The sequence below is a fragment of the Zonotrichia albicollis genome, chromosome 9, assembly GCF_047830755.1.
Source record: "Zonotrichia albicollis isolate bZonAlb1 chromosome 9, bZonAlb1.hap1, whole genome shotgun sequence".
NCBI classification, from domain to species: Eukaryota; Metazoa; Chordata; class Aves; order Passeriformes; family Passerellidae; genus Zonotrichia; species Zonotrichia albicollis.
This window is the reverse complement of record NC_133827.1, coordinates 9,165,415-9,179,276: the sequence shown is the minus strand read 5'-3', so window position 1 is coordinate 9,179,276 and position 13,862 is coordinate 9,165,415. Positions and strand designations below refer to the sequence as shown.

Below are 13,862 nucleotides of genomic sequence, written 5' to 3'. Positions count from 1 at the left end.
AAAGGCTCCCGCCTGGACTCCGCAGCTCCCAGGAACACCCGCAGGGCGTAGCGCCTTTTACAATTCCAGCCAATCAGAGAACGCGGCAAAAAATTTTCAGCCAACCAGAGCTTTTTTCTCCGATGACTCACCGGTTGCCAGGCGGGTCCGCAGAGCCCAGCGGCCCCGGAGCGGAATTTGGGGCTCCGGCCGGGGGGACGGATCCGGCCCGGGGGGGTCCCCGAGCCCCCTGCCCAGCCCTGGGGCCGATCGGGGGCTCCCCCACCCAGCAGCCGGTGCTGCGGGGCCGCGGGGCAGAGCGGTGGGAAAGGGGGGTCCGGGCTGGGAGCGGAGGAAGTGCGGGAGGAAGAGGAGGGAGAGGAGGAGCAGGAGCAAGAGCGGGAAAATCGCGGCGCTCGCAACGCCCGCACGCCGAGCCTGCAGCACCCCCTGCCCCGGGAGCATCGCCCCCAGCCCCGAGCCGCAGGGGAGGGCGGAGGCCGAGCTCGCCCTGGCTCCAGCCAGGGGTCTCCGGGAGGATTTTTTGGAGAGTGTTCGGAGCCGGCAGATCCCGGACTCGAGCCCCGGATATCTCCGGGCTCCCTAAGAGGAGCATTTCGGGGAGAAAAGAGCCGAGATCGCCCTTCGGGAGGGTCCCGGGGGGTCCACGTGGAGATGGCCCGGTACCGACGGGGCGGGACATTGCTTTTGGGGATCCCCGTGAGAGCCGGGGCTGTGGAACGGGGGACCCCCGGGGCGGGGAGAGGGGAAGGGGCGATACCGGAGCTGGGGGACCCCCGGCAGCCCGGAGATGAGGCGGGGACAGGACACCCTGACCCTGACAGGGGTGTCCTGGGGTGACTTCATGATGCCCGTACCCCCATCGGTCTGTTTAGTCCAGAAATAAGTTCTGTGCCTTTTAGGCTGGTTCTGAGAGCGAAGGGAGGAGGAAGAAGCTGCAGTTTGTTTTCAGAAACTGTACTCACTCCTCTACATTCCGGCTGCTGGATGGACAGAGAGCAGGAAAGAGCACTCCTTTGCTTTTAATCAGTTTTTAGGTCTCTGAGGCAGAGAAGTTCCCTGGACTTTGATTTTTCTTTTTCTTTGGAGCTGTTTAAACCTGCTCTGGACTGAAAAACCAGAACACCACCGGCAGGTCCCGCCTGAGGGCCACCGGGATGGACTTGGGCCGAGGCATTTCCAGCGCTGGATGGACTGATAAGAGACTGATAAGAGACTGATAAGAGACTGATAAGCCACTGATAAGGCACTGATAAGACTCTGAGTGCCTGGAGCTACAACCAAAGAAGGGACTTGCGGAGTTTGTCATCTATTTTGGAGCAGCAGGAGGTTTTATTGCTTAATATTGTTCAACTTTTGTGCTGGTGAATGCTTTGCCTGTAAAAAAAATTTTTTTTAGACTTTTCTTCCCGGAAATATTTTCCCGGACTGGCTGAGGGTGGGGCTGCTGAATTGGCATTCTAGAGGAAACTCCTTTTGGAGGGTTTCAACCAAATTTGACCTAAACCAGGACAGGGTGGTGGAAAGAAGGGGGAACCTCAAGTTACTGGATTGAGGGGAGGCTGGAGAGGGGGACCTTGGGACCCCAGAACCTCCCAGAATCCATAAGCAGGACCCTGGAGAAGAGGGATCCCCAGGACCGATGGAATCCCTACCAGCCCTGAGATGGGGGACCAACCATAACTCAAGAGGGAAGAGACTGGAAATGGGAAAATCCTGGTGGCTTTTTTTTATTCACTCTTGATTTTTGGACATCAGGTGTCTTCTAGAAATGGACGTGGATGGGAGGAATCCCCAACACAAGGCATTCACACCTTGTTTTTCTCCAAACCAGGATTTTCCCCAAACCTTCCCGCTGTGACATCCCCCCTGTCCCGCTCTGGGTGAGCTCAATCCCAAACCTGACCCTGATCCTGGTCTCAGACTCACTCCATGTATAGACACACTCACAGTTCTGTATTATTCTCATCCCAGTCCCAAACTCATCTATCCCAGCCCCAGCCCTAAAGCCAATCCCATGTCTAGCCTTAACCCCAATCCCAACTCTAATCCAAATCTCAGTCCCAACTCCAAACCCAGCCCCAATTCCAGCCCCTTCCTAAATCCTCAGCCCCAAACCAAATCCCAGGTTCAGCCCTTCTGGGGGTTTGCGGGTGTCTCTGTCCCTGTGACCCCGATGATGTTTGGGCGGGGTCACAGCAGGGCTGAGAGGGACAGAGACCCCCCCGGCCTCCCCAGGTGTGAGAAGGTGGGAGAGCCCCCCCCAGCCCCGAGCAGCCTCAGCGGTGAGAGGGACACAGAGCCCCTGGTCCCCAGCCCTGCACAGGCATTGCCTGAGGCCAGAGGGATGGAGACCCCTCGAGTGTCCCCCAGGGTGAGGAGACAGAGACCCCCGAGCATCCCCTGGGCTGAGATGGACAGAGACTGCCCCGAGCACCCCCTGGCACAGGGGTGAGAGGGAGGAAGACCCCCTGGGGAATGGCCTGGGGTGACAAGGACAGGAAAACCCCCCCCCAAACCCCTCCCAAGCATCCCCCAGTGCGAGAGGCACAGAGACCCCTTGAGCATCCTCTGGGCACTGGACAAAATAAACTTGGCAGAAATCAAACTTGACTCTGCAAAATCACTTTGAAGAATGAATGCTCTTCCCAATAGTAACTTGGGATGAAAGCGCAAACAAATCCCAAATATAAATAAACTGACAATCCAAGCAGTGATGTGGCAATTCCAATATTTATTGCTTCCTGCAGAGCTCCAGCTCAGCTGGTGGCCAGTTCTGATAACAGGAAAGTAGAAATTTGGCCCAATACAGATTATTAAAAGGAATGGAAAGTTCTGTGTAGCAGTCACAAAGGTGACGGGGATAAAGAGAAAAATGATTGTCACATTTGGTAATGCCCCCAAGCCTGGGAATTCAGGACTTATTCGGAAGTTTATCTACTTGAGCTGGGCTTCTTCTGGGACTTTCAGCCGCCTTGTGTTCCTCACCATGGGGTAAATGAACCTTGTCAGTCTCACTGGTAACATTTGCTCCGTTTCCTCCTGTGATTTTAACAACTTTATAAAGAAAGACAGCAAATTATTTTCTTTACAGTGGCCACCCATAAAAGCAATTTTCCTCATCATTTCTCCCATAAAGAAATAAAGATTTTATAAGCTCCACAAGCTCCCCAGGAGGAAGGAGGGACAGTGTCCAAGTTTCCAAGAGTTCTTCCAGAAAGAACCACAACCTCATCAGTGGAGGGAGCCATGCTGTTTTCAAAGGCACTTGGGGTCAGAGAACAGTGCCCTGAACTCACTGTGCCAAAATAATATGGCAATTTGGTTAAGAAAATTGTTAGAGAGATGCCATTGCCCCAATTAAAGTACTAACGTGACGAAATCCAAAACGGATTTTATTGAACAGTAAAGGTGAGGTAGAGAGATGGAAAGAAAGAGAAAAGATGAGTGACAAGGGACAGAGACCTAGCCTGGAGAAGGGCAAGTGTGATATTGTCCCCTGTGTGTGGGGTTTTACACCTGAGCCAGTTTGGGTAAGGGGGTGTGTTCACCCCCTAAGCAGGGATTACCCCACCGTTTCAGGTTTCAATGCAAGATGTAACCAAATGCATGTTTTCAATCCCTACCTTCATCAACTGCTATAAACAGGTGGGGCAGTATTCTTTATCTCTTCCATGACTCAGACCTGATAACACCCTGCAGGGGAGATATCTTCTGTGAATGGGCCATTGAGTGTCACTGCAGGACTGATAAAATTCCATCCTCCCATTGTGGGATGCTCCGCCCAGGGGGAGGATCCAAGCATTCCTGCCTGGATATAAGCTGAGCCTTGCTACAACCAGGAGCAGCTTGCCTACTGGATTCCCAGAGGACAAGAGCTCCATAACCACCACTGGACCTTCAGAGGAAGACCAGGCCCTTCTGCAGGATCACTGCTCTGACAGAACCACGTTCATCTCTCCAACAGGACTGCAGCCACCATTTATTGGGACGGCTGCCATAACCCTGACCAACAGGGTGTCAGGTTATATCCTGACTCTGTCAGTTTAAGGCAGAGTTTCTATATTGTTACCTGGATCTTCGTTTTCTTTTAAATTGTAATTCTGGTTTAGTCCCTCCCCAGGTTTGCCTTAAACCCAGTGAAAACCTAAATGTACTCATTCCTTGTTTTCTTCCCAGAACAGGATTCCCCATCCCCGAACCTTTGCCAGATGGAAAAGGAGGCTGTGAGGAAAAAGAAGGATCCCCAGCACACCCAGGCAGGTGAGGAGGAAGTCAGTGCCCCTTTCCCCCTCTCTTCTGCTCCGTCTCCCAGCCCAGCACGGCCCCCAGCTGCAGGACAACCCTGCTGCCAACACCATCGTGCTGGGGATGCTCTGAGGGGATCTCCTTCCCCTCCCCTGTGGCACGGAGGCAAATCCCATCCTCTCCTTGTCTTTCCTCTCCCAGACAAGAAGCTGAGGATGGAGACCAGGGAGGACAAATCCCCAAAGCAGAACCTTGTGAAAGAGGCCGTGATGAGTGACTCCAGGGCACTGGAATTCAATGGGGAGGAAAATCCCCAGAGATTCCATAGGAAGAGGGGCTGCAAACCCAGTCTGGGGTGCTCTGAGGAGGAAAGACCCTCCCTTAGACAAGAAGGTGGTCAGAGCTTCAGCCAGAGCTCAGAGCTGGTGGTGCATGAGCAGATTCATGATGGGGAGAAGCGCTACAAGTGCTTGGAATGTGGGAAGAGCTTCAGGCAGAGGAGCAGCCTTATCCGCCACCAGATGATCCACACTGGGGAATGGCCCTACGAGTGTGGGGAGTGTGGGAAGGGCTTCAGCTGCAGGTCAGAACTCATCAGGCATCAACGCATCCACACTGGGGAGAGGCCCTATGAGTGTCCCCAGTGTCAGAAGAGGTTTCACACCAGCTCCAATCTCCTCCAGCACCAGCATATTCACACAGAGGAGAGGCCCTTCCGCTGCCCTGTGTGTGGGAAGGGCTTCAAGTGCAACTCCCACCTCATCATCCACCGGCGCATCCACACTGGGGAGAGGCCCTATGAGTGTCCCCAGTGTGGGAAGAGCTTCACCCAGAGCTCTCACTTGACCAGTCACCAACGGAGGCACTGGAAAGGGAAGGCCTCCAATGCCCCAAGTGCAGGAGAATATTATGCACTGCCCCAACTCCAATCTTTGGAGTATCCATTTTGGGAAGAGCCCTGATGATCCATGTTCCCATGATCCATGCTGGGAAGACACCTTTACCTTTTCCTGTCACTGCCAATGACATGATGTGGGATGGAAAAACAGGAAGGTCTGGCCATGGCCCTGTCATTACATTCACTCCCACATCAGGTCATTCCCAGGGGCAGGAAATGGACTCTCTCTCTCCCTGAGGAGAAGGGTGAAACTTCAAGGAACGGAAAATTGTGCCTAGGAAGACCCAGAAAGTTGTGTTGTAGTTTTTCCTGTAAACAGTCCCTTCTGTTACCAATATTGTTTCTGTTTTCGTTTGTTCCTTATCTCGTTGGTGTTCTCAGTAAATTGTTCATATCTCAGCCCAGGATCTTTGCCTTTTGTGCTTTCCATGGGAGGCGGGATGGCAGCAAGGGCAGTGCAGTTTTTGCAGGAGCAGGAAATTGGGGAATCCCATTCCTGAACCCTGGGCCCTGGAAACTGAGCATCCCAGCTGGTCCCAGCCCTGGTGGCCATGGCAACAGCCTTGGGAGCGGGTCCCTGGCTGCGGCTGTGGGAACCTCTTCCCTCTGGTGCCCAGGGACAGGAGTGGAGGGAACGGCTGCAGCTGAGTCGGGCAGGCTCAGGTTGGATGTCAGGAAAATGTTTTTGCCCAGAGGGTGCTGGGGCCCTGCCCAGGCTCCCCAGGGAAGGGTCCCAGCTCCAGGGCTCTCTGAGCTCCAGCAGTGTTTGGACAGCGCTGCCAGGCCCAGGCTGGCATTGTTGGGGTGTCCTGTGCAGGGCCAGCAGTTGGACTGGAGGATCCTGCTGGGTCCCTCCCAGCTCAGCCAATTCTGTGGTTCTGGGATCCCATGAGCCTGGGGATGGGGCTGCCAATGGTTGCCATGGCAACGGGCTGTGGCTGCAGGCTTGAGCTGGTGACCATGGCAACCACACCGGCATGGGGTCTCCATGGAGTTGCCATGGAAACTGACCATAGCAACAGCGTCTTGTGAGGCTTGCCATGGAAACTGACCATAGCAACAGGGGTCCTGGTGATGGTTGCCATGGAAACTGACCATAGCAACAGGAGGCTGGTGATGGTGTCCTGCTAAGGATCAGATTTGTCACAGGCCCTCAGAGAGGTTCCATGGGAACTTTCCAAGAGTCTCAAGGCTGTTCTAGAGCTGGAATGTCACAGGCACAGACAGGGGCCCCATGGAGACCTCCCAGGGCTTTCTGTGGATGTTAAAGAGCCCTGTGGTCAGAGGCAGTCACAGCCATTCCGTGGTGACATACCAGGGGACCTTGTGCTGCAAAGGCACCGTTCTGTCACAGGCACTCACGGGGGCTCCATGGTGACATCCCAGGAGTCCCCAGGCTCCCAAAGAGCCAGGATGTCCCAGACACTCACAGGGGTTTCTGTCATGGGCACAGTGGGAGCTTCAGGCAAAAGCCTCATTTCTAAATTGGAGAAACTCCTGCTGAGACATGAGGTGGAGAAATGACTTCCAACAGCCTCCATGGATCCTCAAACCTTTGCAGGGCCCCTAGACTTCTAAAATTCCTTCAAAGAGAGGAGACTGGGAGTTGCTGTATCCAATCTCAGCCCCAGAATTTGTCAAATGATTGAACAGGTGGAATTCGACTAACAGAATTTGTCCTGCAGTGTTGCGGTGTGTTGCAATGTCCTGTTTTACCTTCTCCCTTCCCCCTCGCCCCTCGCTGAGTGTGCCCTGTCAATCAGGCTAACATACCAGCAAGGCGTCATGTGATTGGTCCCTCAGGCCTGGGGGACATTGGCCCGTATAGGTGTCCCTAATCCCTTGAGACCCTGCCCCTTCACCTGGTTGGTGGCTCACCTGTCCCCTCCCCTTCTCCTGCCCTGAGCTTAAAAGGTTAATGAGACCATGCGGCCTCATTCTGTTGGAGGAATTGCCCCGGCTCAGACCTCTGTAACCGTGGAATAAACATCTAGATATAACCCTCTAGCAGAATCTACTCCTTTCTTCTCTTCACCATTGCCAGAAGCTCTCTCTCCTGAGGTAAACGGAGTCCTGACAAGCCTGGACTTGCGCTTGTGCCCCGCTGCACTCTCCAGCAGCCAAGGCATCTCTGGGGTAAAGCACCACAGTGCTGCCTTTGGCCCAGCAGCGAGGGTCAGAACTAGCGCAGGCACCATCTACCTGGTTATATTGAGATTCATATTCTAATATACTGGCGTCCCTGAGGCGGGCAAAGTGACTTCGCAGCCCGAAAATGGACTCGCAGTACCTCAGAGAAGTTTCTGCCAGCCGTGCATCCAGCTGGAAGGGCTTTGGTTGCATCGCCCTCAGCTAGAGACTTTGGGAATACTCCCAGAAGAAATTTCGTGGACTGTTCGGCACCTTATGGAAAGCCCAGCTTCATTGTAGTGAGCAGATTTTCCAGAGGAAGAAAAGGGGAGCCTCTCTTGCACCCAGGGAGAGGTCCTTTTCCGGTGGAGACCTGCCTGCCTAGACCCAGCCTACAAGTTCCATTTCACGTGAGTATCTCTGCTTTCGGTAGAGCAGAAGCTCAAAAACAGACTCTACCGCGAGTTCTGTTCCTTTTTTGCCTTTGCATTTTTGGCTGCGCAGCCCCACAGACGGGAATTCATAGCATTCTAGTTTTAGCTTTCCTGCCGCGTGTTTCACTGTCTTTTAGAATTCGCGCCGGAGCAGGATCGCTCTCTGCCCTTCCCCCCCGGCTCAGCAGCGTGCTCAGACACGTCTTAGAAGACTCTCTTTCTCTTTGCGGGGGAGGGGGAAGGGCTCTCTTTCCACGTGGCCGGGGTATCTGCGGGGTCGGGAGTGCTCTTTGCATGCGCAGCGGCGGGGTCCCTGTTTCCGCTGCCACGTGGAGTGGCTGCTGTCTCTGCTCCGCGGGGAAGCTGCATTCCACCGCGGGGGAGGCTTTGTTTCTGCCTCGGCTCGGCAGGGCGTGCCCTGCTGCTGCTGCCCGAGAATTTTAAAAGCAGTATATACAGCTGCATTGTGAAGCTTTTGTCTGCTCGTTATCGCTTTCTATCTGTAGTTTTTTTAGAAATTGGTAGCTGATTTTAGTTTTGTTTTTGGTCAGGCGGGATTAAGTACTTTGCTTTTTACATCTAACATGGGTTCCAAACTTAGCATTGTACAAAGGGGAGTGTATTATAATATTGTTAGCATTTTAGTCAAGAGTAATGTGAAATTCTCTAAAGGAAAATTGAAACAGTTTATAAGATGGCTTTTTCTGCAGTTCCCAAACATTTCCCCTAAGAAATCCACAATATTCAATTCTGGGATAAAGTTGAGAATGAATTGATAACCTTAAGACAATCTAGCAAATCACCCTCAGCTAAATTTGTGTTCTGGAGTTTACAAATTCGAACAGCATTGCTCAAACAAAAAGAAATGGAGAAAAAGCCAAATGTAAAGCCTGTACCCCTGCCAAATGTAAAGCAAATGTACCCCTGCTCTCCCTGTTCCTCCCTCTCCCTCTATAATCCCTAAACCTCTTTCCCCAAAACTTGGTATTTTAAAGAGAGAAGACTCATTGGGAAGTCGGCTCCCAGAGTGTGCAAGAATACCTGAGTTGTTTTGTTCACAAAGCCCTGGCCAGGCTGCCTGGCTTTCCCAACCCCCTGTATCCCCTCCTCCAAAAAGCCAGAGCAAGTGTCAGCTTTCCAGAGAGCAGTGATGTCCAAAATGGCCCCCAGTCCCTAAGGAGTCCACAAGATGGTGGATGCCACGTGGCATCTTCCCAAACCTGGTCTTCTTCTTCCCAAAATCCTCTTAAACATCCCAAAATTCCTGCCCCATCCCCCTCTCCTCCTGTTCCTCGTGACCCCTTCCCCCCTTCCCCCCCCTTTCCTGCAGTACCCTCAGCTCCGCCCCTCTACTCCTCCCAGGGGGCGTCTGCTGATGTGATGTCACCAGGTGACCCCGCCCCCTGCCAGCCCCTTGACCCCGCCCCTTGCCAGCTCCCTGTCCCCGCCCCGTCCCCGGGTTCCCACAGTGAGGACACACCCACTGCCTGTCCCCAAACCTGTAGCTGTGATCCCAATGCTTTTGATTCCAAGGATACAGAGCAGGGAACAGCAGATCCAAGGCATAGTCCCATGTTGTCACTAGCTCCTGTTACGTTTCAGCCTGCAGCTCAAGCCGGAGCAGCCCCAACTGCTAATTGGAGCTCCTTTGGACGACAATTGATTAAAGAGATCTGTAAATCTCATAAGGAATATGGTCCACACAGTCCATATTTCCGTAGCCTTTTAAATTCTGAATTAAGTAAGACTGTTGTAATTCCACATGATTTAAAACAGCATTTTTCATGTCTCATGACATCCACGGAATTCAAATTATGGGAATCAGCATTGAAACAACTGCTAAAAGATGCTCTCCCAGGCTACAGGCTGATCCAAACACAGCAAAAGACAACAGTGGTAACCCTATCACTATTGAGCACCTCTGTAGTGAAAGCCAATGGTCTTCTCCCTCAGTCCAAGCTGCTGCAATCCCTGCAGAAACACTTGAGAAAGTAAAAGAAGCAGCTGAAAAAGCATTCTTTTCCCTCCAACCTGAGGGGCCTTTTGAGCCCTATAGTAAAATCAAACAACTACCATCAGAGCCTTTTTTGAAATTTGTAGAAAGGCTAACTAGAGCCATTGAAATACAGGTTAAAAAAGAAAATGCTAGAGAAGCAATTTTAGAAGAAATAGCGTTTACAAATGCAAATGAACAGTGTCGAGCGGCAATCCTGAGCCTTCCTATAGAACCTTCAGCTACATTAAAAGATATGCTTTTAGTCTGTAACAGGAAAGTGCCTCTGATGAGTGTAGCTGAAGACACCAGACCAAGGCTGCTGCCAAGACCACCTCAGCGTGTCGCTGTTGCCAGCCCTGCACCTTTTCCCTCAGCACAGCAGTACCCTGGGCAGCAGCGGAGACCAGCAATGGTTGAGCCCACTAAACCATGCCTACTTTGTAATAAGCTAAGACACTGGAGTAACCAGTGCCCCTTGAAAAAAGAATTTGATGAATTTAGAAATGGCAGGGGAGGAGAACTACAAGCCCTCCCTGGGGTCAACAACAAAAAAACTGAGAATAAAGCGCCAGCCTGCCAGGCGTGCAGACATAAAAAGAGCAGGCCAAGAGAATAAGGGTAGCAAAACAAATCAAGCGCGCGATAATATTAACATTTGTGTAAGTGAAGCAGGTGCTTCAAAGACCAAGTCTGCTAGTCCACTGTTGAAGATGAAACAAAATAACCTTTGTTATGATTTAAGTGATCCTGTATTAACCACATCTTCTGTCAATGAGCCTTACAGGTTGCAGCTGACAGAGTCACTCCACCTGAAGGACACTGACTGGCATTTTGTCTCTGTAAATCCTGAACAGAAGGGTACTTGGAACCGAATTCATTGTAAGTACATCGTCATTGGGGACACCAAACAAACACCACAAGAGATCGAAATTGTGGAGAGCTTTAATGTGGAGAGCTTTATTAATAGTTGGTTAGCTGAGAAAGGCCATGCTGACATATTGCCACTGGTCAAGCTGAGAAATCAGCAGTCAGCAAGCTGAAAGGAGATGTCAGCAGCTTGCAATCAGTGGCCTTGCTGCAACATGGAGAAAGGGAGTAGAGATTAGTCCTGAATATCTCCTAAGAATATGTAGAAAGTATCAAAAGTAGGACCATAGGAATGTAAAAGTAGGTGTAACTGCTGATATGTAACTAACCAATCCTGAGCTCAACTTTTGCAATATGCATGAAGTTAATTACGAACTGTATTTAACCCGCTGTGCTGATCAATAAAATTGGGCCTGTGATGATCAACCTGATGTCCTGGTCTCCTTCCGTCGACAAATGGTGGAGAATGCGGGCAGCGCTGCGGGCAACGATGCGGCAACGTTGAACCCCTGTCCTTTTTTCTCGGATTACAAAGAAAAAAGGGAACTCGCCACGGTCCGGAAGTTGGGTGGGGGTCCTAGCAGCGGGACGGTGCCGGATTATTTACAAAGACTGGATTATTTATAAAAAGCACCCTTGAGGTTCACATCCGTGACTCAAGCTACCTACGTGCCGCCGAAGTCTGGAGCTGCGACAGCGCGCGCTGAATAGGTATGGATAGGCAAGCGGCATATGATTTATTCTCCTCATATTTAGAAAAGCGAGGGGTAAAAGAGATAGATTTAAAAAAGGAATTACCGGGGTTGTTAGCTTATGGTCATTCTATAGGTATGTTTACTAACCCACATACAGTACATGAGCTTTCAGAGTGGAAAAATTTTGGAGAGGTGTTAATGGACTCTGTGTTAGATGGGGATAAATCAGCTAAAAAGTTTGGGAAATTATGGCGGGTAGTGTATAATGCATTGCTTCAGCAGGTCTCTGAGAGAAAGGCAGCAGAAAGGGCTACAGAAGCTCATAAGAGGAATATAGGATATGGTCGTGAGGATGACCCTTTAGCACCTTCTGTAACTAAGATACTTATGCCTAAAAATCCCCAGCATAGTGGTGTTGAGGACATGCTTTTAGAAAGTGCGAAACCGTCTGCGCCTCCCTTGCCTGAGGGGGAAGGCGAGCCGGGTGGGGGAGGTAAAAGCAAGCCAGCTTTGCCTCCACAGCCGGCTTCAGGCGGGTCGGATGGTGGGGGGGGCAAGCCAGCTCTGCCTCCGCCGCCGGCTTTGCCTCCGCCGCTACCCCCGAGCAGGCCGGCTCCGGTTACAGCTCCAGCGGGGGGGTCCCTTCCCCCGCGCGAGCCGGCTCTGCTCGAGCGTGCTCCGGTTTCAGCTTCGGCGGGAGGGGGGCTCCTTCCCCCGCGCGCGCCGGCTTTGCCTGAGCAAACTCCGGTTGCAGCTGCGGGGGGGTCGCTTCCCCCGCATGAGCCGGCTTCTTTCGGGCCGGCCCCGGCTTCACTGACAGCTCCAGCGGGGGGGTCGTTTCCCCCTCGCGAGCCAGCCTCTGCTTTACTGCCTTCCCAATGCGAAAATTCGGCGCCTGCATTAAAATGCCAGCAGCATAGCACCTCCAAAGAGCCAGCTCCCATCCCAGGGGCACACCGTGATCTATGGGGGGAAATGGCTAAACAAAGGAGGGAAGCTTGGTCTGCTTTGGCAAAAGAGGTGATGCAAATGGGAGATAGTGAAGCCGTAGAAATAGCTTCTAGTCTTGCATGTCCGGTTACTTATACACCACAATATGATGCACAGGGGAATTTAATGCATAATGTGGCAGCATATTCTGCCTTAGATTGGAAGTTGCTAGCTCAGCTACGTTCTACAGTTAGTCAGTTTGGTGTAAAAAGTGAACCTGTTAAGCAAATGTTAGATTATATCTTTAACACTCAGATTTTATGCCCAAATGACTTAAAAGGGATAGTGCGTTTAATATTTACTCAGCATCAACAATTATTGTTTAATGCACATTGGCAAGCATTAGTAAATGAGTCAGTTGCTGTACAACGGGCTCCGGGAGATCCATTGTATGGAGTGACAGTGGATGAACTTATGGGATTAGGAGCATTTCTGCGTACAGAGGCACAGATGATATTGGGACCAGATAAGCTTAGAGAGACTATGAGATTGATGCGTGCAGCGATAGATATGGTTAAAGAGCCAGGGGGATTACCAATTTATATGGGTATTAAGCAAGGTAGAGAAGAGTCATTCGGAAATTTTATCGATAGGGCGGCTGCTGCTATAGATCGGGCCGGTGTGGCAGACTTTCTTAAGGGGGCGATATTGAAGCAGTGTGCCCTTCAAAATAGTAATCCAGCAACCCAAAGAGTACTATCTACTTTGGGAGCAAATTGGACCATTGAGGAAGCATTAGAGCGAATGGCATTAATGCCAACTGCTTCACAGGCATTTCTAGTAGATGCTATAAAGGAGTTAGGATTGGGGTTACAAAAGCAGGCAGAGTCTAATCAGAATCAGGTGTTAGCTGCTCAGAATCAGGTGTTAGCTGCCCTTGCTCCTCTCCGAAGCGGCTCATTCACGCAAGGAGGTTCAAAGCCATTTCTCAAGTGCTACCGGTGCGGCAATGAGGGACACACACGCCGAGCCTGCAGAGCAACTGGTGTATGGTGTCAACACTGCCGATCCAGCTCCCACAACACCACAGCTTGTAGACGGCGGTCGGGAAACTGTCAGCAGAGCGCGTTTCACGGGGGCCGCGCCCAGACACAAGTAGCTGCCGTGACATCGGAGACACCAGCACCAGCTGCCGCGACATCGCAGCCACCTCCTGCCTGCAACCCGCAACAACAGGGAGCCTCGGTTTGGACTTATCTGCCGCAATAGAAGTAATAATAATGACCAATCTTCCTGAGAAAATACCAACTGGAGTAAAGGGTCCTCTTATATTAAATGGACAAACATGTGGAGCATTATTATTAGGACGCTCTTCTACAACTATGTTGGGATTATTTGTTTTGCCTGGAGTTATTGATGCAGACTTTACAGGGGAAATACAAATCATGGCTTACACCCTCTATCCTCCAATTAAAATTACAAAAGGACAACGTATTGCACAATTGATACCACTATCACAAATGACCTCTGGAATACAACCATTTACTGAACAAGCACGGGATGAAAAGGGTTTTGGCTCCACTGGTGTTACACTTTTAACTGTGGATTTACAAAACAGACCAAAGCAAAAGGTCACAGTTACTTATGGGCATGAAAGCATAACC

At 51.3% G+C, this 13,862-nt stretch overlaps 1 protein-coding gene across 1 annotated transcript in view; it reads left to right on the top strand.

Moving 5' to 3' along the window:
• The first annotated feature begins 654 nt into the window (after positions 1-654).
• LOC141730253 (uncharacterized) overlaps positions 655-13,862 on the top strand; it is a 54,236-nt gene continuing 41,028 nt past the window's right edge. The window contains exons 1-2 of the mRNA XM_074547683.1: positions 655-662; positions 4,634-5,061. Coding sequence (XP_074403784.1) covers positions 655-662; positions 4,634-5,061 — 436 coding nt within the window. The remainder of the gene's footprint in view (positions 663-4,633; positions 5,062-13,862) is intronic.